Here is a 23013-nt window from a genome sequence, read left to right on the forward strand (position 1 = left end):
TTTTTTTGTTTGTTTGTTTAATTAATTTAATAGAGGCCTAAAGTTCATTATCCAGAGCCAGGTGAAAAATAATGGCTTGGATCCATGGCTTCTGAAACATACACTCCACCCAGAAATCTGTGAAGAACATCAGTTTGCACTGGCAAATGTTTCCATACCAAATCTTTCTTTTTCTCTCTCTCTCACTTCCCCCAGCATTCTTTTCCACCAACTATTTTGCAGGCAGGACCATTTTGGAGGGAAGGAAGGGGTGTGGGTGTCCATGTGTGTTAAGGCTTTTATGAAGTGGGAGTCAGAGAATATGCTGGCAACATATAATCATCTCGAGTTCTCTAAAGTCATTATTTATTTTGTTGTTTACACTGTTGTTTATAGAGCATATAGAGTATAATCAGGATAAGAATATTATTGTCATTCTGAAACAAAATAAGAAGGGAGCAAGAAACTCCCAACTCTACCCATATACAAGGAAGTCTAGTGCCACCTACTGCTTGGAGAGTATTATGACATTGTTCTCATAGTGGTGCTGTCAACTAAGACATTTTTTTTTTTTTTGCAGGAGTGAATCTAGCTTAATGCTCTTTGGGGGGGGGAGTGGAATCACAACAATGAACCTGATATCTTGGTTTGTCTTCTTTTATAGCACCCCGGTCGCACTACTTGGCAGACAGTGGTATGTATTTCTCAGTTTCCTGCCTCTTTTGCTTTGTGTTCTTCAATCCATTTTACCTCTCAATTGGAGTTTGATTGGATGATGAGTTATGGGGTTCTTTAGCCATAACTGGGTGATGATATTTATGGACTGATGTATGGCTTCTCATATGTGCACCCATAATGTTCAAGAGTAAAAATGAAACGGCAACCCTTCTATACAACAGAGTGAAGTAGGCTACTGTTCTCAGGTTGAGATAAACTACCTTGGGAGGCAGCTCTCATGGGATTATCTGTGATTTACTTCATTAGTGTATGTTTATAACTAATAGGAGTGGGTTTGTATCTTCTGAATAACTTCCCCTTTCATGCCTTCAGTGAAATTATTCTGCTATTCTGGGGGCTGCAGTTCTTTCAGAGAAAATATGGTGAAATAAATAAGGAGTTAGTCAGACATAAGAAAGAACAAGATCATATCCTTGCTCTGACTAGGCAACCTTGGAGTAGTCACCATTTAGTAGTCGTATCAGATAATGATGAAGAAATTTGTAAAGTATCGCATAATCTACAGCAGTGACGGCGAACGTTTTTTTTTCCTTGGGTGCTGAAAGACTGTGGACGTGTGCTATCACACATGTGTGAGTGCCCACACTTATAATTCAATGCCTGGGGAGGGCTAAAACAGCTTCCCCCACCTCCTAGAGGCCCACTGGAGGCAGGAAACGGCTTGTTTCCCAACTTCTGGTGGGCCCAATAGGCCCTCCCCAGGCTCCAAAGGCATCCCTAGATCTGGGGGAGGATAAAAATGCCCACCTCCTCCCTCCAAGCACAAAATCAGCTGGCCAGCACACACATGCATATTGGAGCTGAGCTAGGACAACAGCTCGCGTGCCAGCAGATATGGTTCCACGTGCCATCACTGGTCTACAGCACGCTTATTTGAGGAAAGGCAAGATTTTTTTTTTTTTTAAAAGTATCCATATAGATGGTCCTTGATTTACAACACTAACAGAGCCCAAAATTTCTGTCATAAATCTAGTTCACTCACATGAACAAGCACATTTTTTGGATATTTTCTGTAGCTGACTTTAAGCAAATGCTGTGATTGTTAAGTGAATCTATGTATTGCTCTTTTTGCTGGAAACTGGCTGAAAGGAACAGAAGCCAGTAAAAAAAATGTGTAAATTTCAATCATGTGAGAGCAGAATACTGCAATCTGCCATAAAAGTGAACTGGTTGCCAAGCACCCAAAATGCAGTCACATGACTGCAGGTGTATGTCCACCTATTGAACAGGGTCATAAGTAGCCTTTGGGTGATCCATTGTAACTTTGAACAGTCATTAAGTGATCAGTTGTTAAGCAAGGACTACTTGTAATAGCAATAATTATGCTATGGGTGGGCACTCTTTCTATTTCTTCTGATATTTATGTATTTACCTATGTATCTATCTATGTATCTATCTATCATCTATCTATCTTTCTATCTATCTATCTATCTATCTATCTATCTATCAATCTATCTATCTATTTATTTATTGGATTTGTATGCCACCCCTCTCCGTGGACTCGGGGCAGCTAACAACAGTGATAAAAACAGCATGTAACAATCCAATACTATAACAACTAAAAAACCCTTATTTATAAAACCAAACATACATACAAACATACCATGCATAAATTGTAGAGGCCTAGGGGGAAAGAATATCTCAGTTCCCCCATGCCTGACGGCAGAGGTGGGTTTTAAGGGGCTTACGAAAGGCGAGGAGGGTGGGGGCAATTCCAATCTCCGGGGGGGGAGTTGGTTCCAGAGGGTCAGGGCCACCACAGAGAAGGCTCTTCCCCTGGGTCCCACCAAACGACATTGTTTAGTCTACAGGACCCGGAGAAGGCCAACTCTGTGGGACCTAATTGGTCGCTGGGATTCGTGCGGCAGATTTTTAGTACTGAGCTGTAGCTGGCCACAAGAAAGATACTTTTTCTTCACTGGAGTTGTTAATTCTGACTTGCCCGTTCTCTTTTTATTTTTCCCCAGATCCCCTCATTTCAAAATCTGCTTCTCTTCCTGCTTACAGAAGGAATGGGCTGCATAGGGTAAGAGTGGCCACAGATTTCATCCCCAAGTAAAAGTATTTCCAATTATTTGTCTGAAAACTGCCATTTTATATAAAGTTAGCATTTCCCTCCCCATCGTGATCGTTTCTCATTGTAAGAGTCAGGAGTTCTCTAAGCTAATGTTGAAAGTCATGTCGGTGTCAGAAATGGGACTGATGTCCTTCCACAAGCATTATGTTGAGGGAGTATTGGGCAGTTGCTAAGAAACAGTTAGGGAGACTCCTGGTGAAGATACAAACATATTAGATTACAAGTGGGAGTTTGGGATTAGAAAACCACAGCCACTCCTGAATTTATAAGAATAGCTGGTGCCTCTGAATGGCTTCTTTAACTAGACTGGAAAGCATTTGTCCAGTGTATAAAGTTTCTGCTGGAGGAGCAGTTTCATGATCTAAGCTCAAGCCTATGCACTGTATCCTATGGAGCCTGCTTATAGCCATAAGATTGTAGCACAATCCATTGCTAAATGAGAGGAAAGTTTACATCATTGGATAAACCTTGGATCAGATTGTCTCTCTCTTGTCAGAATAAGGAAGCTCTCTGATATAGCTGGAAAATGGAAGGGATAAGAAAAAAGATATATTGTGCCCAACATCCCTTAACTTGGCCTGTTGCACAGACACTATCTGGTGGGACACTTTCCCATTAGTACTGTTGAAGTTAGGATCTTCACAAATCCACTCTGTTTCTGTTAATGGATTTTTTTTAAAAAAAAGTTCCAGAAAGGGTACAATGTATTGGGATTACACTACTCGTGAATTATTTTTATAACTTCAAAAACTATTGCAACTTTTAGCTAATGTGTAACCTATTTCAGAACCATTTTTAACTAATGTGTAACCTATTTCAGAACTCATTAGGGCTTGAGAATTATTGAAATGCTAATATATATGACTTTGGGCAAGATGACACTTAGATAAACTTCCTCAAAGGATGATTATATGAATAACATTAAACATTGTTATTCTGGACATTGTCCTGAACCAGACTGGCATACAAAAATGTTACTGATTTCTGTGGTTAGTATACTGTATAGGCAAAATATCCCAAATTGAAGCTTTTAAGTCAGCTTTCATTTCTAAGATTAATGTGATGTTACCCTTCTGGCATATTTTCTCTAGAAGACACTCAAAGGTGTTTTTTTCAAAAGGCAATTGGACTGTTCTTTCTTCTTGCTTCTTTCTTCTTCTTCTTCTTCTTCTTCTTCTTCTTCTTCTTCTTCTTCTTCTTCTTCTTCTTCTTCCTTCTCCTTCTCCTCCTTTGAGCACCTTTGAGACAACTATGATCTGGATGACTGAAAATCTCCATAGACACTTTTATTCTTTCTCTTACCTACACCAGTGGTTCCCAACATGGGGCCCATGCCCCACAGGGGGGGAATTTTATCTTTTATGGGAGCAATTGGAACCTTGTTTAAACCTAGTTAATGGCTTTTTAGGCTTCTTCCACATGAGTAGTCCACTTTTTGAACAATAAGAATTATATGTCATGGGGGGGAGGCCTCAGGATTTTAGAGATGTTTAGGTGGGGCATGGCCAAAAAAGGTTGGGAACCACTGCTCCACACTGTTTCTCTGATTAATCTCTCCCTGTCCTTCACACTCATTGTGGCAGACAAAGTTTATGAACATCTTTATTGAACCAATCTAGTGTTTTCATATATTTTTTTCTGGAATCAGATACAAAAGAACAGAGGAATTTTGTAACAGGGCTGTATTCCTGTTCCATTTACTGATTGTTCCTTCTTCCATACTATAATTTTCTATGCAGCCTCCCAGCGCTGAACTCTTTCACTATGACAGCACAAATGCCGTCAACTGGGGAATGCGAGGTGAGTGGAATGACCTTAGGACAGAAATTTTGGGAGCAGGAATGATTCATAGACTTGCTAATAGGTTGGATTTTATCAATGTATGATTCTGGTGACTGCTTTTAGAAAGGCTAAGATTGGGTGGCACAATTGTGTTTTTGGGTATCATGTACCAGAGGTGGGTTCCAACCGGTTCTATAGAACTGATAGTAAACCAGTGGTGACAACACAGAGCTGTTTCAGTCTGGGCCAGTCCGTGGCTGGCGCCACGACTGTTTTGTTTTTGGCTCTCTTTTTTTTTTTTTTGCTTTTTTTTTTTTGCTGGTTTTTGCTTCTGTGCATGTGCAGAAGCTGAGTTTTTGGCACTGTGCATATGCCGCCATCTTATTTTTGGCTCTTTTTTTGCTATTTTTTGCTGGAATGCACTTTGCAGCTCCGCACATATATTTGCAGTGCCAAAACCTTAGGTTGTGCTCATGCGCAGAAGCAAAAAATACCAACCCCCCCCCCCCCCGAGATGGTGGTGTATGTACAGTGCCAAAAACTCAGCTTCTGTTTTTTTGCTATTTTTTGCTTCTGCGCATGAGCAGAAGCTGAGATTTTAGCACTGCAAATGCGTGTGTGCACCTACGAAGTGCACGCACACCCACACAGTGTGCAATAAGAGCTTAGCCACAAGGTGCAGGAGAAAGAAAACTAGCAGTGAGGGAAGTAAGGACCCACCCCTGGTCTGTACTAGAATCTTAATTTGTGTATTCCCAGATTTTCTCCTATCAGGATTTATATTGGCCTTAGATTGTGCTCTTAATAAATTATGAAAATATTTCTGAAAAACTTTACAAAATTTTACAAAAGAGCAAAATAATTGGCTGTGGTTATTACAAGTTATATTGCAGTGCCTGGTGAAATCAATCTTCAGTTCAGAATCTGTCCAACAATTAATAGTGGGAAACATGATACCGATTAGATTCAAGTGACATATGAATTCTACATGTTGTTGGCTTCTGATATAAAGGTTTAATGTTAAGGAAAGTTGTGATTAGCAGAAGCAAAAACACTCATCCTATTAATCTTTTGTGGATAGTAAACACAGTTGTAGTTGATACGAAGTGGCAGTTATAAGAGAAAGTACTTGCGACACTGGGGCCTTTTAGCTTCTACTGTTTCAAAGACTGAATTGTTCATTCTTTAAATATAACCTTCTAATCAAAGGCATCAGGATAAAAGTCTTCTATCTCTGGAAAGCACATATATGTTCTATCAATATATTCAAGTCCTGCAAATGGTCCAAGTCCAAATAAGTTTAGAAATCACTGAACTAATCAAATCTGTACTAAATGGCTAGAGAATCTCATCCTCAAATTTAACTTACAATGCATTTCTTTTAGATTGTTTTAAAGGTAGTCTGTACTGTTACCTATTATGATCAAGCAGGCCCAAATAATGCCTAATTTTGCAAATACCACAGTATCAATGGGGGAGGGTATTTTGTTCTGTTTTTTTAAGTAACAACAAGAGGGTTTGCAAATGCCAAAGATGCCATTGTTGAACAAAAGGGACTGGAGACTGACTTATCTTTTTCTGTCTCCCACCCTCTCTGTGTCTTTTTTTTTTCAGAATACAAGGTAACATGCTCTCAAGAACCTTACAAGATTTCTAGAATCATGGATGCTCTTTCTTTGGAAAGCAGGAAGCTGTCACTATACTAAATAGCAACCAGGAAAAGCTGCATTAATAGCTGAGTTAAAAGAGAATCTGATCTTGTTCTCTTTTGCTTCTTTTGGTGCCTTGAGTAACATCGATCTATTTGAATAAAGGCATCATCAATGTCTCTAAGTCAGGAACTTCTAAACCATGATGGCAAACCTTTTTTTCTTTGGGTGCCAAAAGAGCGTGGGCCTGTACTATAGTGCATGCGTGAGTGCCCACACCCATAATTCAATATGTGGAGAGGGTGAAAACAGCTTCCCCTGCCCCTTGGAGGCCCTCTAGAGGCCAGAAACAGCCTGTTTCCTAACTTCTGGTGGGCCCAATAGGCTAGTGTTTTTCCCTCCTCAGGCTCCATAGTACAAACTCCCTCCCCCATTCTTCCAGAGGCTCTCTGGAAGCCAAAAATGCCCTCAAAAGCCTCTGTGTGAGCCAAAAATTAGGTGCCAGCATACGCATGTACATTGGAGTTGAATTAAGGCAACAGCTCATGTGCCAGCAGATATGGCTCCGCGTGCCACCTGTGGCACCCGTGCCATAGGTTCACCATCACTGTTCTAAACCTTTTGCCACCATGCGGCCCTTTAGTGTAGTACACCTCCCCTAAACCAAACTGTACAAATGAACAATGGAAAAAAAAATGCAAGTTTCATTGTATTGTTCTCATTATGTTCATTTTGGTGTTTGGATGGTGGTTTTGTGGTAAAAAAGTAACTGAAATACATCCTTCACTTTCCCCTGGTCTCTGTCTGTACCTCCCCCAAAAAGGTATAGTTCACAGTTTAGGAAACCCAAGAAAAATTACTGCTATTCAATTGCTAATAAACAAATGAAAATAAATCATTTCCCAAAGCTATTACAATTATATCCCATCTGGGTTGTAATACCATAATTCACCGTCAGATTCCTGGATCCCCCTTATCTCTTCTGGTAACAGATAGCTGGCCCTGTTGCTTTGAGGCAAAATCAGTCTGAATCAAATTTTCAGAGATCATCTTCACATTTAAAAGATATAGTTAGAGGTTATAAATGCTAATTGTGACCTGGACCAGCTCAAATACATTTGATTTCAGTTTCTAAAGTATATGCTGAAAGAAAAGTATAATAATTGAAATTCAAAATATCTAAAAATTATTATGATGTATGAGCTATACGGACTGGCAGGATTTCAAACAGAAATCTTTTCCTGAGTCTCTCAGGCTGAGAAATGATACATTTTTTGTATATGTAAAACACGATCTTTTTTACTGAGCTACAGTTTACCACGTTCTACAAAGGGAGGCATTATTTTACTATTATTAATAATTACAGCATATTACTGATAATATGCTGAACTAATTAAAGATACATTTCTGCATTTTGGGGGTCTTTAACTGGCCCTATAAGCCACTGATGGCGAACCGGGTTGCCGAAAGAGCATGGATACACTCTGTCACGCATGCATACATCCATAATTCAATGCCTGGGGAGGGCAAAAACAGCTTCCCCTGTCTCCCAGAGGCCCTCTGGAGACTGAAAACACCCTGTTTCCCAACTTCTGCTGGGCCCAGTAGGCTCATGTTTTACCCTGCCCAAGCTCTAAAGGCTACCCTTTTTTTAAAATGTACCATTGTTATTTTAGATTCTAATTATTAGATTTGTCATTATATATTGTTTTTATCATTGTTGTGAGCCGCCCCGAGTCTGCGGAGAGGGGCGGCATACAAATCTAATAAATAATAATAATAATAATAATAATAATAATAATAATAATAATAATAATAATAATAATAAACTGGAGCTGGGGGAGGGTAAAAGAGCCCCTCCCCATTCCTCCGGAGGATCTCTGGAAGCCAAAAATGCCCTCCCAAAGCCTCTGTGCAAGCAAATAATCAGCTGGCCAGCACACACATGCACGTTGGAGCTGAGCTAGGGCAATGGCTTGCGTGCCAGCAGATAGGGCTCCGCGTGCCACCTGTGGCACCTGTGCCATAGGTTCGCCATCACTGATATAAGCAATGGATGGAGACTAATCACGGGAAGAACCAACCTAAGAGTAAGGAGGATTTTCCTGACAATGAGAACAATTAACAAACAGAAGTTGGGGGTACTCAAACATTGGAGGTCTTAAAAAGAGATTGGGCAACCATTTGTCTGAAATCGTATAGGGCTGTAATGGCGAAGCTCTGGCACATGTTCCACAGGTGGCACATGGAGCCACATCAGAGAGTATGCAAGGCATTGCCCTATGTCAGCTCCAGCAAGCATGCATGCACTGCCCAGCTGATTTTCGGCATTGTTTTCTGCCATTTCACTCTCCCCAGGTTTCAAGGAAGCCTCCTGAAGCTGGGAAAGACAAAAAACAGCCCAACGAGCTAACCAGAAGTTCATTTCTGAACTTCCGGTTGGTCAGTTTGGCTGTTTTTCACCATCTTCAGGTTTCAGGAGCCCATTGTGAGGCCTGTGCACATGTGGGGGAGGGCAGAAGGGGGTAGTTCACATGCATGAGGGGTATTGTGTGCATGTGTGTAGGGAGGGCATGGGCATGGGCATGCCTGCGTGCACTAGGGTGTGCACACATGCCTCCTTTTGGCACACAAACCCAAGAAGGTTGATATAGGGTTTCCTGCTTGAGCAGAGGGTTGTCCCTTCCAATGTCCCTCTCACCTCTGTTATTTTGTTATCATTATGGCATCACTTGTGCTGCTGCTATCCTGAGCAAATAAAAACTGTAAATATGGGTGTTACTGAATAGAATTACTGTATTATAATTCTCCAAAAATATTCTCATACTTCTCTTACGGCATCCGCTAAATTGTGAGCTGCCAGATTCATATTGCAATTAGGAAGTGCTTAAATCTAATTAAATTAATAAATAAATATTTTTTCATACAAACCAGTATTTCTATCCTGACTCCTTCACAAAGCAGTCTAAGAAACCTGCAATGATGATCTTCTCTTCTATACTGAAAAACCTAAAATGTAGAAAATCAGTACTCACCCTCTTTCTTCCTAGCTGATTAATAGGAGAGGAAAAATAAGACATCCTACCAATGTCCCAACTGCTGAGCTATCGTGGGTTGTGGTGTAATAAAAAATCACATAGTCACCATGTCACACAGAAAAGGAAACAAATGAGTAGCATCTCAACCAATATTATACAGTATGTGAAATCACTTAGCGTTTCCAAAACAAAGAATCACAAAAGGTTATCATGGAGCAGTATCTGAAGAACATTTCTTTAAAATGTAAAGAAAAATGCTGGTTCCTTGTAAAGGCTTCCTGACATTTTTCACTATTCCTCCGTGGCAATTTTTTTAAAAAAACCTCTGAATTTGTAAAGGCAGAATGTTAAGCATGCTGGCAATTTTGCAACCTTTCCAACATAACAGTGATGGGCCCTACCTGGTACAGATGGGATCGGCGATCCATTAGCAGTTTTTTGATGGGTTCCGGAGGCCAGGCCAGGTGCATGTGCACCTGGCATGTGCAGAAGCAAAAAAGGGGGCAAAAGTTGGCAAAATCTTTTCCGTGCAAGCATCCTTGTATAAGATATCAGTTCGGGCACATGCTCAAAAGCGAAATCTCGCAGGGGGCACACATACACATGTCAGGTGCGCGCACCCACACCGGCCTTAGGATCCCGTACCGGTAGGAAAAAGTGGAGCCCTTTGCTGGTCATATGGCACTACCAAATAGGATGCTAAATTTCTATGAGCAGAACCTAAGGCTACATGCTAAAAAAAAGTATTAGATAAGCATTTTGCCCAAAGAGATAATGGACTCCTTACAAGTTTTATAGAGATGCTGCATTTCAATAGTCAGGATACACTAGCATTGCTGTGATTTCCAATAAACTGGAACAGACTCAAAAATTAATAAACTCACTTCCCAACATAGGAAATATTGTGAGATTAATCATTTTAGGCTAAATCCTAAAATGATGCAATGGAAGCTCCCAAACATATGATATACATTTTTACAAAACTATGTTCAGCCAGTTCTTATTTGTCTGTTTATTTCATCCAGCATCGTATTTTCCCCCCTTTCTTTTGTAGATATACCCTTATGAGTTGCTTTTGGTGACAACTAGGGGGAAAAATCGATTGCCCAAAGATGTGGACAGAACTCGGTTAGAGGTAAGTCAACTCCAGCATCTGGAAACCTCCTTCAAGTACTTCTGGAACCTCTGAAACTGAATCTTCCCATTCCTTGTATAGACAGATGCTTTCAAATTCAGATCTGTGACTGTGTAATATTACAGGCAGACTATTAAATTACTGGTAGATTTCAGTTAAGTGAAATATCTAACATATATACCTATAATGAGCCTAACTATACAATAACTAAGGAGTACACTATTTCAGGGCCAATATTGGTACAATACTGAGATTGTGGCAACTTATAAATCTGATTGATTCATTGATTGATAGATGATAAAAGATGATAGATTAGATAAGACAGACAGACAGAACTAGTCAAGAAAGAGTAAAATACTGAACCTACTGCAAGCAAGAGGAATCACTTTTCTTCCTTCCGGTACATTTTAGATGCTAGCCTTAACAATCAAAAGATTCCCTGCCTTTACGCTGTTCTCATAGCTGCCCTGCATCATATATGTGTACGAGATGACCAGTGTACAAGGATAAGCCTGAGGGAGAGGTCAAACACATCATCAGTCATAAGTCCCTGCATGCCCACAAGAAATCTCACAAGAAGTCTAGCTCATCTTGAATGTCTTCTTAAGTTCCACCACTGTCTCACTAGTAGCTCAGATACTTGTAGAGAGCTTAACCTTGCAATACATTATAGTCATTTAAACTGTCTGACTCTCCTCATTTTTCTCTGGTGCTTGACAAAATGTTCTTTCTAAATCTGTTTCTTTCCTCATTTGTGGAACACAAGGCGAATCATTTGTCCTGGCAACGTATTTTTCCTGTTTGTAGGTAATTAAGACTCAGGTTGTTTTGATCTGCAGTTTTATGATAATTACATCCTGATAATTTCTCAGTGGATGCAAAATATATATATAACTTATATTTCTTTAATAAAATATTTGTTCTAAGTAAACAAATGATAAGAAGTACTTAGAGAGAAAGACCTAAAACAGAAATACAAATCTTCAAAGATGTGGATGTTTTTGGCTTCTTTTGCTCCTAGAAACTTTGCCCTTTTTTATCATCCATTCCTCCTCCATTCTATTCCTATATACCAAAGTTGTGAGCAAACAAATTTTGGTGTTACAGGAATGTTAATATTATAACAGGAGAAGGAGGGTATAATACCTTGAGTCTAGAAGTATTTTGTAGAGAAAGACAATATATATATAAAGATAAACACATGCAAGCCCACCAAATATTTGGTTTCATATCTATAACTCTAGATGTCTTCATGGGAAATTGGAACAGGTAGATGAGAATGGGCTGGAAGAGAGGCTGGGGTGAATGACTCAGATATTTAGATCTCCACCTTTATCAAGGCACTTCTGATATGAAAGTCCTTTCAATAAACCACTAAAATAAATTGTGTGAATAACTGGGCTACAAACTTCAACAGATTATTAGGAGAGGAGGGTCATGTCTGGGTGCAGCCTCAAATGTAGAGCCTGAAGATACAGTGATGTAAACGAAATGTTGCCTCAGAACTTACATATATTTCAAATCGGGTGCCTGTTGTCACACTTGTGCATTGGCCATACTTGTATAACAGCATACCTCCCTGTTCTCTTTCCAGCGCCATCTGTCCCCAGAGGAATTTTACCAGGTGTTTGGCATGACTATTGCTGAATTTGATCGCCTGGCTTTGTGGAAAAGAAATGAGTTGAAGAAGCAGGCTCGGCTATTTTGAAGACAGTATATATAAAAACTATATAAATATCTCTATATAGAAGCTCTGTATAGTACAGAGTAGAATCTCTGGCTGTTCTCTTTGGAAGCCTGTAAGTGATTCGAAGTCTCACAGATATTTTTATGCTCTTTTTTTCCTTTTTTTCCTTTTTTTTAAAAACTCTTATTTGGGAAACTTTTCAAGTGGTGGGAAGGATATGGGAACCTGTTTTATACTGAGGTCTTCCTCTCTCTTTTTTTTACATCAATGTTGAGAACCTTGGGCATTACCGTAGCTCATCCGTGAGCCTCTTAAAAGCAAGTCTGGAGAGGTAGGATGATGGAACTGGGGGGCATGTTTTGATAGAGCCAATCATCCTTATACGCCTCCCCCCCACTAACTGAAGTATGCTGCTCAGTCAGGCCAAGGATTTATCTCAACCTGCCTTTTGTTTCTAAAAATATCTCAGCTCAACAAATATCTGAGCTCAAGAAATATCTTTTGCTTTTTTCTATTATTTTCCTCATTATCTTTTTCTATTGTTTTTTTTATTATCTTGATCATCTCCAAAACCATCTCCATATATATAAATGTAGGTTGGATAGATTTTAGTTTTATTTCTGTCCTTTTATACCAGCGTGTATAAATCTTGGTGTAGCATCTCACAACACACGTGTGTATGTGTGTGATTTTGCACCAAAATTTAAACATACTGGTATAAAAGGATACAAATAAAACCAAAATCTATTCAGTCAGCATTCTTTTTTTCCCTTACTGTAGACATTCAAATGACTCTTGGAAATTAAAAAGATGGGCTTTAACTTCATGAGCATCCGTATGCTTTATGTTCCTCCCTGCAGTATCCAGCAAATGATTTCCTCTATGTATGGAGGCTTTATATAGCTATTATTGAGAGTAACCATCTTTAAACTTTTTTTTCCGTGAATAAATATTCACTTCCAAAATTTATTTTTTCTCTGAGTTGCAGTGGTATGCAGCTCCTCTTCCATTCCTCTTCAGAGATCTGTAGAAAGTATTGCACTGAAACACTTACTAAAATTCATTCTGCAGATACTCCTACATTCAAGGAATGGGAAATTAGGTGTCTTGGAACAGAGAGCTATAAGCTCACCTAAATGTTTAGGTACTTTAATACAATTTTGGATACCATTTACATTAGCACAGCTCTATATATACAGTAGCCTCCCCCAATCTAGTGGTCTCCAACCATGCTGGACTAAAACTTCTAGAAGTCATATTGAACTATGGGCACCATGTTTGTAGAGACTAGTTTAGAGGTACAATCTGTGATATACACCCAATTATAAATTATCTTCCTTTCCATTATTTCAGTTTCCTCTTCTATTGCTAGTCACTTTAAGCAGTCAATTAAAAAAAACACTGCTATGAAAGAGCTTAATCTTACAAACTTAAGATCAAACTTTTTCAAAAGGGGGGGGGGCGGAAATCACATGAAATAACTGGCACAACTGTTCAATTCCCAAACAAAACAGTTCTATGCCCTAATCAGTGATTGTTGAATAAATCACAATAGTGGAAAGCCATTAACCATAGTTTAGAAGATACAGTGACTTGATTCACATAATATGCAAAGCTAAAATCCAATAAACTATATTATGGCTTATGTGAACTTTGTCACTGTTGTTCTTCAAATAAACTTTGGCTATGGTTGTTAGGAAAAGAATGAAGCTGTACCCAGACAGATGTGATGTTCAATGCATTACATCTGAACCTTTATGTGAGTTTTATATATGTTTTCCAAAAACAGCAGTCACACTGGGAATCAAACTTTGAACTTTCAAACATGTATAAAACTGTTGGATTATAGGGAAAAAGGAGTTTGGAGAAGCCTTCACACTTGAAATGTCTCATTCATCTTTAATTTAACTAATTTAATTGAATACAATATGTCTGGCCTTTCATGGTCACTAGCCACATTTCTGATATTGTGTCAAATCAGTAGGATCAACTCCTAAATGAAGAAATGTTCGTGGAATGTTTTGATTTGGGAGATTGTATGTTTGTTCTTTCTTAAAAGAAAAAGAAATTTCTTACCTAATACACTGTTTGAACAAAATAATTGTGAGTTGTCTCGTATTGTTTTCCTATTGTTTCTTTCCTCTTTGAATGAATTGGCTCCAAAGCTGAATCTATCATTTCCAATGAGGTGGGCAAATGCATTTATCTCCTGTATGAACTGACAAAACTGATCAGAGTTCCTGGAAAGGCAATGGCATCTAAATTAATGTAACAAATACATACATACTTCTTTCCTATATTAGAGACTAATGCCATATTAATATGGTATCGTTGTTGGTATCCATTTTTGATTCTGTTTAAAGAAAATCCATTTTGCTAGTGATGTTCTTCTACTAAAAAGAGATCATGTCAAACAAATTTTATTGGATTCTTTGACAAGGTGGCAAAATTAGTAGACCAGAGGAATGCTGTCGATATAATTTATTTGGACTTCAATAAGGCATTTGATAAAGTAAACCATACCTACTTCTAGAAAAAATAGAAAAATGTGGGTTAGACAGCAACACCACCAGATGGATTCAAAACCTCTAACCAACTGCACTCAACATGTAGTACTCAATGGAACTGCATCTACATGAAGCCCCAAGGCTCTGTTTTAGGCCCAGTACTCTTCAACATCTTTGTCAATGACTTGAATGAAGGAAAAAATGGGGAACTCATCAAATTTGCAGATGACACCAAACTGGCAGGAATACCTACTCTCCAGAAGATAGGCTCAAAATAAGAAGGATCTTGACAGACCTGAACATAGGGCACTATATAACAAAATGAAATTCAATAGATTCCACATTTAGGCAATAGGCAAAACCAAAATGTACAGGTAGGTACAGTGTACGTGGTACATTGCTCAACTGTAGTAACTCTGAGAAGGATCTAGATATCCTATTGGACAACTAATTAAATATGAGCCAGCAGTGTGCATCAGCTGCCAAAAAAGCCAACACAGTTCTAGGTTGCATTAACAGAGGAATAGACTCGTGTGAAGTGCTAATACCACTTTATAATGCCTTGGTAAGGCCACATTTGGAATACTGCATTCAGTTTTGGTCGCCACAATGAAAAAGAATGTTGAGACTCTAGAAAAAGTATAGAGAAGAGTAACAAAGATGATTAGGAGGCTAAAACATATAAAGAATGGTTGCAGGAACTGGGCATGTCTAGTTTAATGAAAAGAAGGACTAGGGGAGACATGATAGCAGTGTTCTAATAGCTCAATGGTTGCTACAAAGAAGAGAAGTCGAGCTATTCTCTAAAGCACCTGAGGGTAGGACAAGAAGCAATGGGTGGAAACTAAAAAAAGGAGAGAAGCAACTTAGAACAAAGGAGAAATTTCCTGATAGAACAATTAATCAGTGGAACAGCTTGCCTCCAGAAGTTGTGAATGCTCCAACACTGGAAACTTTTATGTAGATTTGTCTGAAGTGGTGTAGGGTTTCCTGCCTAAGCATGGGGTTGGACTAGAAGACTTCCAAGGTCCTTTCCAACTCTGTTGTTCTATTATATTCTACTTCAATATCAAGTTCACAATTGGTGTAGATGGTCAAAAAGTCCATCTCCAAATCATAATGTTCGGATTCCAGTGTTTTATTTCTTATTTCTCAAATCCATGATTATATAAGAATGCAACACATTTTCCCCAGGAAGAAATGAATAATTCTATGTTATAGATCTACTGACTCTAGCTGAGAGAATGCTGATTACATATTGAAAGTAATGCTATCTTTTACCAAGTGAAGTTGTATATTGTATTACTCATATTAGCTAAGAAAATCTTGCAATCAGCAATTTTCACACACTCTATATAATCCTATTCTTACATACCGTAGATTAAGTGCACTCAAAGAAGCTTATTTCAGAGTTGGCAATATGTAGGCTATGTCAAAGTATTGCTTTAGGGGTGCCAAACAACAGCCTGAAGATAAATCTCTAGCCAGTAACCACAGATCCTAACGTCTTCATGTGATTATATAATGTTTACAATATTGCGTTAATAATTCAGTTTCATTCAGTGCATTAGTAAATTTCTCTGGTCATGTTTATATTGATTTGTATTGATGTGAGTGAATTCTGAGAAGAGCATGTTATAAAATATATGCTGAGTTCCAGGTGGCCCAAAGTTGCTGTAAAACATCTTCTGCTCCATGGAAGAAAGTCATACTGTGGTAAAACAAGATTGGAGTTTAAATGCTTCCATTAAATAGTCTGAAGTCATTGCTAACTTAATATTTATGGAACATTTTTCAAATTCAAAACAATTTTCAGACATTAGTTTATTCTAAAGGAAAGTCAGTTAAATTAAAAGCTGGGAGGGTAGAATTAAAATTCTAGATAAAAGATGAAGTTTTTGGATAATCATATCTTTTTCAGCTCTAATTGCTTACTTTACAAAGTGCCGTATGACAACAAAAGCAACTTAGCCTTTCCATTTGGCAAGTAAACATTACATCTGGAAGGTGAATCTGATGCTGTTTGCTCACATCCATGAAATATACAAAAGCAAATACCGGTACTTTAAAAATTGCATCTACAGAAAATATTTATCAAACAAATGGCTGCTTTACCAATGTAGTTGCTCAAGGACTACCCAAATGCAATGATTTCTGCTTCAAGGAGCTTACCAAGTAGAAACTGGGTGTTTGGCGTGGGCATTATCTTCTTCACTAGCAATGTGATGGATTGAGGTCAATAGTTTTTAAAATGAATATACTCTTTTGATAAGAACATGAATAATCATGCTTCATTAAGCATGCTTAATTTTTCATTTAAAGGTCTTCAACATTGACAGTGCTTCTTGAAATGATTGAATCTGTAGCTCATCACCAGAAGATGCAGGACAGAAGGAACCACAGGGCAGGCAGAGTTTTGCTCAGGACCTCCTTGTGGTGCAGGGTGCACAAGAACAGGAAAGAAGGACAGGGATGAGGATCAACTGTACGGCAATGTCTCTCATAAAGCCATGATGCAAAAGATTGTTACTGCCAAAAACCACAATAACAGAAACGTCCTCCCAGAGGGAGAAGTTCTGCCAGCTATACTCTGCCTCTTGGGGCCAAGGTGAAGAAGCTGCTGAATTATCTCCAGATCTCTCTCAACACATCTCACTTATAAATCAGAAGGTATGACCTGCCTGGTCTATTCTGTTCCTGACACTAAGTTATTCTCCTTGTGTCCAAAGTATCCAGTCAAAGGATCTGCCCCAAGCTGATTGCTTTCCATTTGTGATGGCCCTAGGACAGTGGTCCTCAAACCCCAGTCTAGGGCATGGCAGTAACTGGGCATGCAAACAAGCAAAACCCCACCTGCAAGATGCAACCAGCACATGAAACCATGCCCCTTCTGGTCTATGTAAAAAACTTTATCTGCTGGTCCCTGGTGCCCAAAAGGTTGGGGCCCATTGATTTAGGACAATAATGGCAAATCTTTTTTGGTTCATGTGCCAAAGGTGGAGGCGAGGGGGGTCATGTGTTGTCCCCATAATTCCATGGGGAAGTCCCCGCACATGAGCAGTGACCACCACCACCCACTCCCAGAATGTGATGGCATGCCCATTTTCACTCTCCCCAGCTTCAGAGCCTTTTTAGGAGCCTGAGGAGGGTTAAAATAGCCTTCCCCACCTCCTTCAGAGACAAAAAATGGCCCATTTCCCAATTAAAACAGGCCATTTCTGGCCTACAGAAGAGCTCCAGAGGGGTGGGAAGGCTGTTTTTACCCTCCCCAGCTCTTAGAAAGGCTTTGAAGCCTAGGAAGAGCAAAAAAAAGAGGAACTTCTGGTTCAACCAGAAGTTGGCAAAGGGAACTCTTCCGGCCTCCAAAGGACCTCCTGGGGAGGGGGGAAGGCATTTTTTGCCCTCCCCAGGCTCCTAGAAAGGCTCTGGAGGTTGGGGAAAGCCCCCTCTGTGGGATGAAAACAGGCTGTTTCCCAACTCCCAATGGGCCCAGAAGGCTTGAAAATCAGCTGGCCGACGCACCCAGGTGCATCAGACCTGAGCATAGCCCAGAAATATATGAGAGACTTAAGCTTAAATCTTAAACTTGATGTGAATCCTCAAACCTCCACGTTTCTCCATAACTGTGGAAAAATTGCAACTTGTTTTTTTTTCCCCTGTGACCAAAAATATAACTAGTCAGCTTTTAGTCCACTTTCCATTAAAGGTAATTTGAAATGGATGTAAATTTGCAGGAATCTTAGTCTCATATTGAAGATAATATATAGTGAATTGAATATGAAACATTTACTTCCCTTTTAAACTGAACTGTTAATATCACTTTATAAAAATGACATAATTGGAAATATTTTTTAAGCATAGTTGATTTTTCGGAGAATATAAATTCTACCACGTTTCAGATGATTAGATTCAAGAGTTTTATGTTGTTATTCAATACAAAGCAAATGGAATATTGTTGTTCTGGGTAATGAAATTTGTAGTCAACCCTTAGATAAATGGCAAAAAAAGGTTTCTTTTAGAAAATGTTTTGAATATAGGTTTAATGGCATTGCTTAATCTTCATTTTTTATTTAGTAGCGATCTTTGCATCGATTGAGGATTTTTATACATATTAAAATGCAAATTATCTCCCCACCAGTTTTTATGTGAATTTGTTAGCTTTGATATAAAAAAAAAAAGTCAATGCATGGATCACTTTCATAGGAAAAAAAACACGAAAGTAATATTGCAAGCAAAATTATACTTTCTAGAAAATAAACAAACAAACAAATAAATATAAACACCCACACCCACACATTCTGTGGAACCAGGAATGAATTGGAAATGCTATCCCCCGAATGAGATGAACTGTTTGTGCCTAATCTCAGCCATGAAAATCAGGTTGGGTGGTCTCTATACAGCTCTAGAGCTTTGTTTTTTTCATAATTCCTACTGCTGTTTTTGCTTCACTTCCAGTAGATTAGTTGAATAGGTCTCTGACTCACAGCATATGATGTACGTCTGGCACATATGGATGCACTCACAAAATAAACCTCTTCACAAAATCTACTAATCTATTTAATCTAAACCTAATGTATTTCAGAAAAGTGCACAAATTGAACCATGGAAGCATACATATATTTGAAAATAGAGTGATCACTTATCAGACAGTTTTTTTAGGTAATTACAATATAGGTCTTTGCAATATACTGGCGTACAAAATGCAGTATATTAGCTGAATTGTAAGCCCTTTAAAATATCTGATGATTTGTAAAATGAATTTAGCTTGCCTAGTGTTCTGTCTGGGTCCCCCCAGACGCCAACACCAACCAAAAAGAGTATCCAGACACACTGGTAAAAAGCAAAGGCAGTTTATATAATTCAAAGCAAACACAGGTAACAAAAACTGTTCTTACACACAGGAACACTATGAAGCTTCACAGAGGTTTCACGAAGGCCAGGCAATAAAACAGGATTCTTGCTGGCAACAACAACGCTGGAGATAATAAAACCCACGCCTCCCCCAAGTCTTCCAGACTTCTAGGCCACAAACCAAGATCAGAGATGCCGAGAATCGAAGCAAGGTTACAGGACTCCTAGTTGATAACTCTCCACAAGACTGTAAGGGTGGGCCTGCCTTTTCAACCCTGCTGAGGAGAACCACACCCAAACCCAGCTGTTGCCAATTCAGGGATGGAAATACCTTTCTAATTGGCCCCGTCTTTGAGCTGCACGTCGCTGCCTCATGTCTATTATAGCCTGTGCGTCTTCATCCAATGAATCCAGGCTACTAGCTGGAGAGAGCCCCCCCGGGGGGGTCTCAGGCTGCTCTCCCTCCTCTTCTTCCTGACATTCCTCTCCCCAGTCTGCCTGGTCCTCCCCCTCCTGTTCACTGTCCTTCTCCTCTGGGCATGGATCCGGCAGACATCCAGCCGGTCCCTGAGGAGCCTCAGGCTGAATCACAACACCTAGAATTGTGGAATACCAACAAATTTAATTAAGACCTTTCTTAATTTTAAAATGTGAACCAAATACATTTGTCATTCAGAAACTCTAAAACTACTAACATGACAGCATTAGAAAAATATTTTGAGGGTTCCAAATTTACAGTCAATACTACTACTAGGATAACAGGTAGCAAACTTGCAAGTAATCTGAAATAAATAATTAGAATCTCCTGTTTTGGCAAATCAATACCCTAGAGCAGTAATGGCAAACCTATGGCACTGGTGCCACAGGTGGCATGTGGACCCATATCTGCTGGCACGTGAGCTATTGCCCTAGCACAGCTCCAAAATGCATGTGTGTGTCGGCCAGCTGATTTTTGGCTTGCACAGAGGCTCTCGGAGGGCGTTTTTGGCTTCCAGAGAGCCTCTGGGGGGATAGGGGAGGGTGTTTTTACCCTCCTCCGGTTCCAGGGAAGCCTTTGGAGCTTGGGGAGGGTAAAACACGAGCCTACTGGGCCCAACAGAAGTTGGGAAACAGGCTGTTTCTGGCCTCCAGAGGGCCTCTGGGAGGGGGCAGGGAAAGCTATTTTCGCCATCCCCAGGCATTGAATTATGGATGTGGGTAGTATTATTATTATTGTTGTTGTTGTTGTTGTTGTTGTTGTTGTTGTTGTTGTTATTTATTGGATTTGTATGCCGCCCCTATCCGCAAACTCAGGGCGGCTAACAACAATGATAAACAACAGCATGTAACAATCCAATTAATAAAACAACTAAAAACCCTCATTATAAAACCAAACATACACACAAACATACCATGATTAACTTGTAATGGCCTAGGGGGAAGGAATATCTTAATTCCCCCATGCCTGGCGACAAAGGTGGGTCTTGAGTAATTTGCGAAAGACAAGGAGGGTGGGGGACATTCTAATCTCTGGGGGGAGTTGATTCCAGAGGGCTGGGGCCGCCACAGAGAAGGCTCTTCCCCTGGGGCCCGCCAAACGACATTGTTTGGTCGACGGGACCCGGAGAAGGCCAACTCTGTCGGACCTTATCGGCCGCTGGGATTCGTGCAGTAGAAGGCGGTTCTGGATGTATTCTGGCCCAATGCCATGTAGGGCTTTAAAGGTCATTACCAACACTTTGAATTGTGACCGGAAACCGATCGGCAGCCAGTGCAGGCCACTGAGTGTTGCAAAAATGTGGGCGAATCTAGGGAGCCCCACGATGGCTCTCGCGGCCGCATTCTGCACGATCTGAAGTTTCCGAACACTTTTGAAAGGTAGCCCCTTGTAGAGAGCGTTGCAGTAATCGAACCTTGGGGTGATGAGGGCATGAGTGACTGTGAGCAATGACTCCCTGTCCAAATAGGGCTGCAACTGGTGCACCAGGCGAACCTGGGCAAACGCCCTCCTCGCCACAGCCGAAAGATGATGTTCCAATGTCAGCTGTGGATCAATGAGGACACCCAAGTTGTGAACCCTCTCTGAGGGGGTCAATAGTTCCCCCCCCCAGGGTAATGGACGGACATAATGGAATTTATTTATTTATTTATTGGATTTGTATGCCGCTCCTCTCCGCATTGTCCTTGGGAGGCAAGACCCACAGCCACTCTGTCTTGTCTGGGTTGAGTTTGAGTTTGTTGACACCCATCCGGCCCCAACAGCCTCCAGGCACTGGCACATCACTTCCACTGCTTCGTTGATGGACATGGGGTGGAGATGTATAACTGGGTACTTGGGCATGTGCAATAGCACAAACATACTCTGTAGGTTGTCTTGAGTCCCAGGCTTGGTTGGATGATGTAATCTTCCCAGGTGCAATGCGGTGAGATGGGTAGAGGGCTAATCCTATCATGTCCTGAGGATGTCTTGTTTTGTAGGTAAGCTGGCCCAGCCTCTGTCTTGTACATAGGTTGGCACCAAAATGTCTGCTGGGAGTGGAGAAGCTCTGAGTTTATGTCTTTAGAAACATGTTTCTTCTTTAGGGAAAATATAATATTCTCCCTTTTTAATATTTCCTACAATATTTCATTTTTCTAGGACTGGGGTGGGTGCTAACTTCCTACAGTATAGTAGTGAAAGTGTTGGCCTAGAACAGGAGATTGTGAATTTTAGAATCCCTGACCATTAGGTATGAAAACTCTTCAGCTTTGGGTCAGTCACTTTCTCTCAGTCCAATCCATCTCACAGTCTTGAGAGGAAAATAGGAGACTGGTCTTTAAATATTTTCACCATTAAAAAGGTGGGAAATAAATATAATAATAATAATAATAATAATAATAATAATAATAATAATAATAACAACAACAACAACAACAACAACAACAAAACAACCATACTCATAATAACAACAATCATACTTATCATAATCAATCATAATCAATCATAATCTTAAAATGTCATTAATATAGCAAAATATTACTTTCTGTTTAGTGGCTGCTTCAGAGGAAGTAAGGTTTGGGTTTTTATTTCAATGCAATGGAATTAATATTTTGAATTAGACACTAATTTACAGTGGCACTGTTCATTTATAAAATTGTTAAATGAGTATTGGGAAAAGAAACAATGGTGAAATATATGAATGTGGTGTTAAAAAAATCATATCCAATAGGTTCTTCTATTCAGTTCTTTTTCTCCTTTCCTTTTACAGTTCCTTTCCCCCCAATTTTCATTTAACCTTTAACCATATTAGGTCAATGTGTGCATTTTAAAAGCATGTAAAAATGTAAATAATAAATGCCCCCAAATGGAGCAGAGATAAAATGAAGACAAATGTAATGCACTATAAATCAATCAATGTGGTAGTAAATCCAAGTTGCCAAATTCAAGCTAAATTTGAAGTCACCCTGACAATAATCTTGCACAAAGAAACAGATGGATGACTGAAATCTAGCATATTTACCTGGGATTAATATTTCATATAAAACAGATTTGGGGTTTTGCCTCTCAGACTGTGAATCACTGCCAACAGGATGACTGCACCACTGTTCCCT

The 23013-nt window shown here is 39.6% G+C and overlaps 1 protein-coding gene across 3 annotated transcripts in view; it reads left to right on the forward strand.

Annotated features, from left to right (window-relative positions):
* The window catches only part of ABLIM3 (actin binding LIM protein family member 3), a 219987-nt gene extending 205804 nt beyond the window's left edge, over positions 1 to 14183 (forward strand). For 2 of the 3 annotated variants that reach the window (XM_070739428.1, XM_070739427.1), the window contains exons 15-18: positions 644 to 673; positions 2685 to 2743; positions 4534 to 4594; positions 6191 to 6289. In XM_070739428.1, coding sequence (XP_070595529.1) covers positions 644 to 673; positions 2685 to 2743; positions 4534 to 4594; positions 6191 to 6282 — 242 coding nt within the window. In that variant the 3' untranslated portion in view covers positions 6283 to 6289. Of the gene's footprint in view, positions 1 to 643; positions 674 to 2684; positions 2744 to 4533; positions 4595 to 6190; positions 6290 to 10317; positions 10399 to 11992 lie in introns of those variants that run through there. The other variant, XM_070739429.1, reaches the window with a different exon arrangement.
* The last annotated feature ends 8830 nt before the right edge of the window (positions 14184 to 23013 follow it).

This window comes from Erythrolamprus reginae, chromosome 2, assembly GCF_031021105.1.
Source record: "Erythrolamprus reginae isolate rEryReg1 chromosome 2, rEryReg1.hap1, whole genome shotgun sequence".
NCBI classification, from domain to species: domain Eukaryota; kingdom Metazoa; phylum Chordata; class Lepidosauria; order Squamata; family Dipsadidae; genus Erythrolamprus; species Erythrolamprus reginae.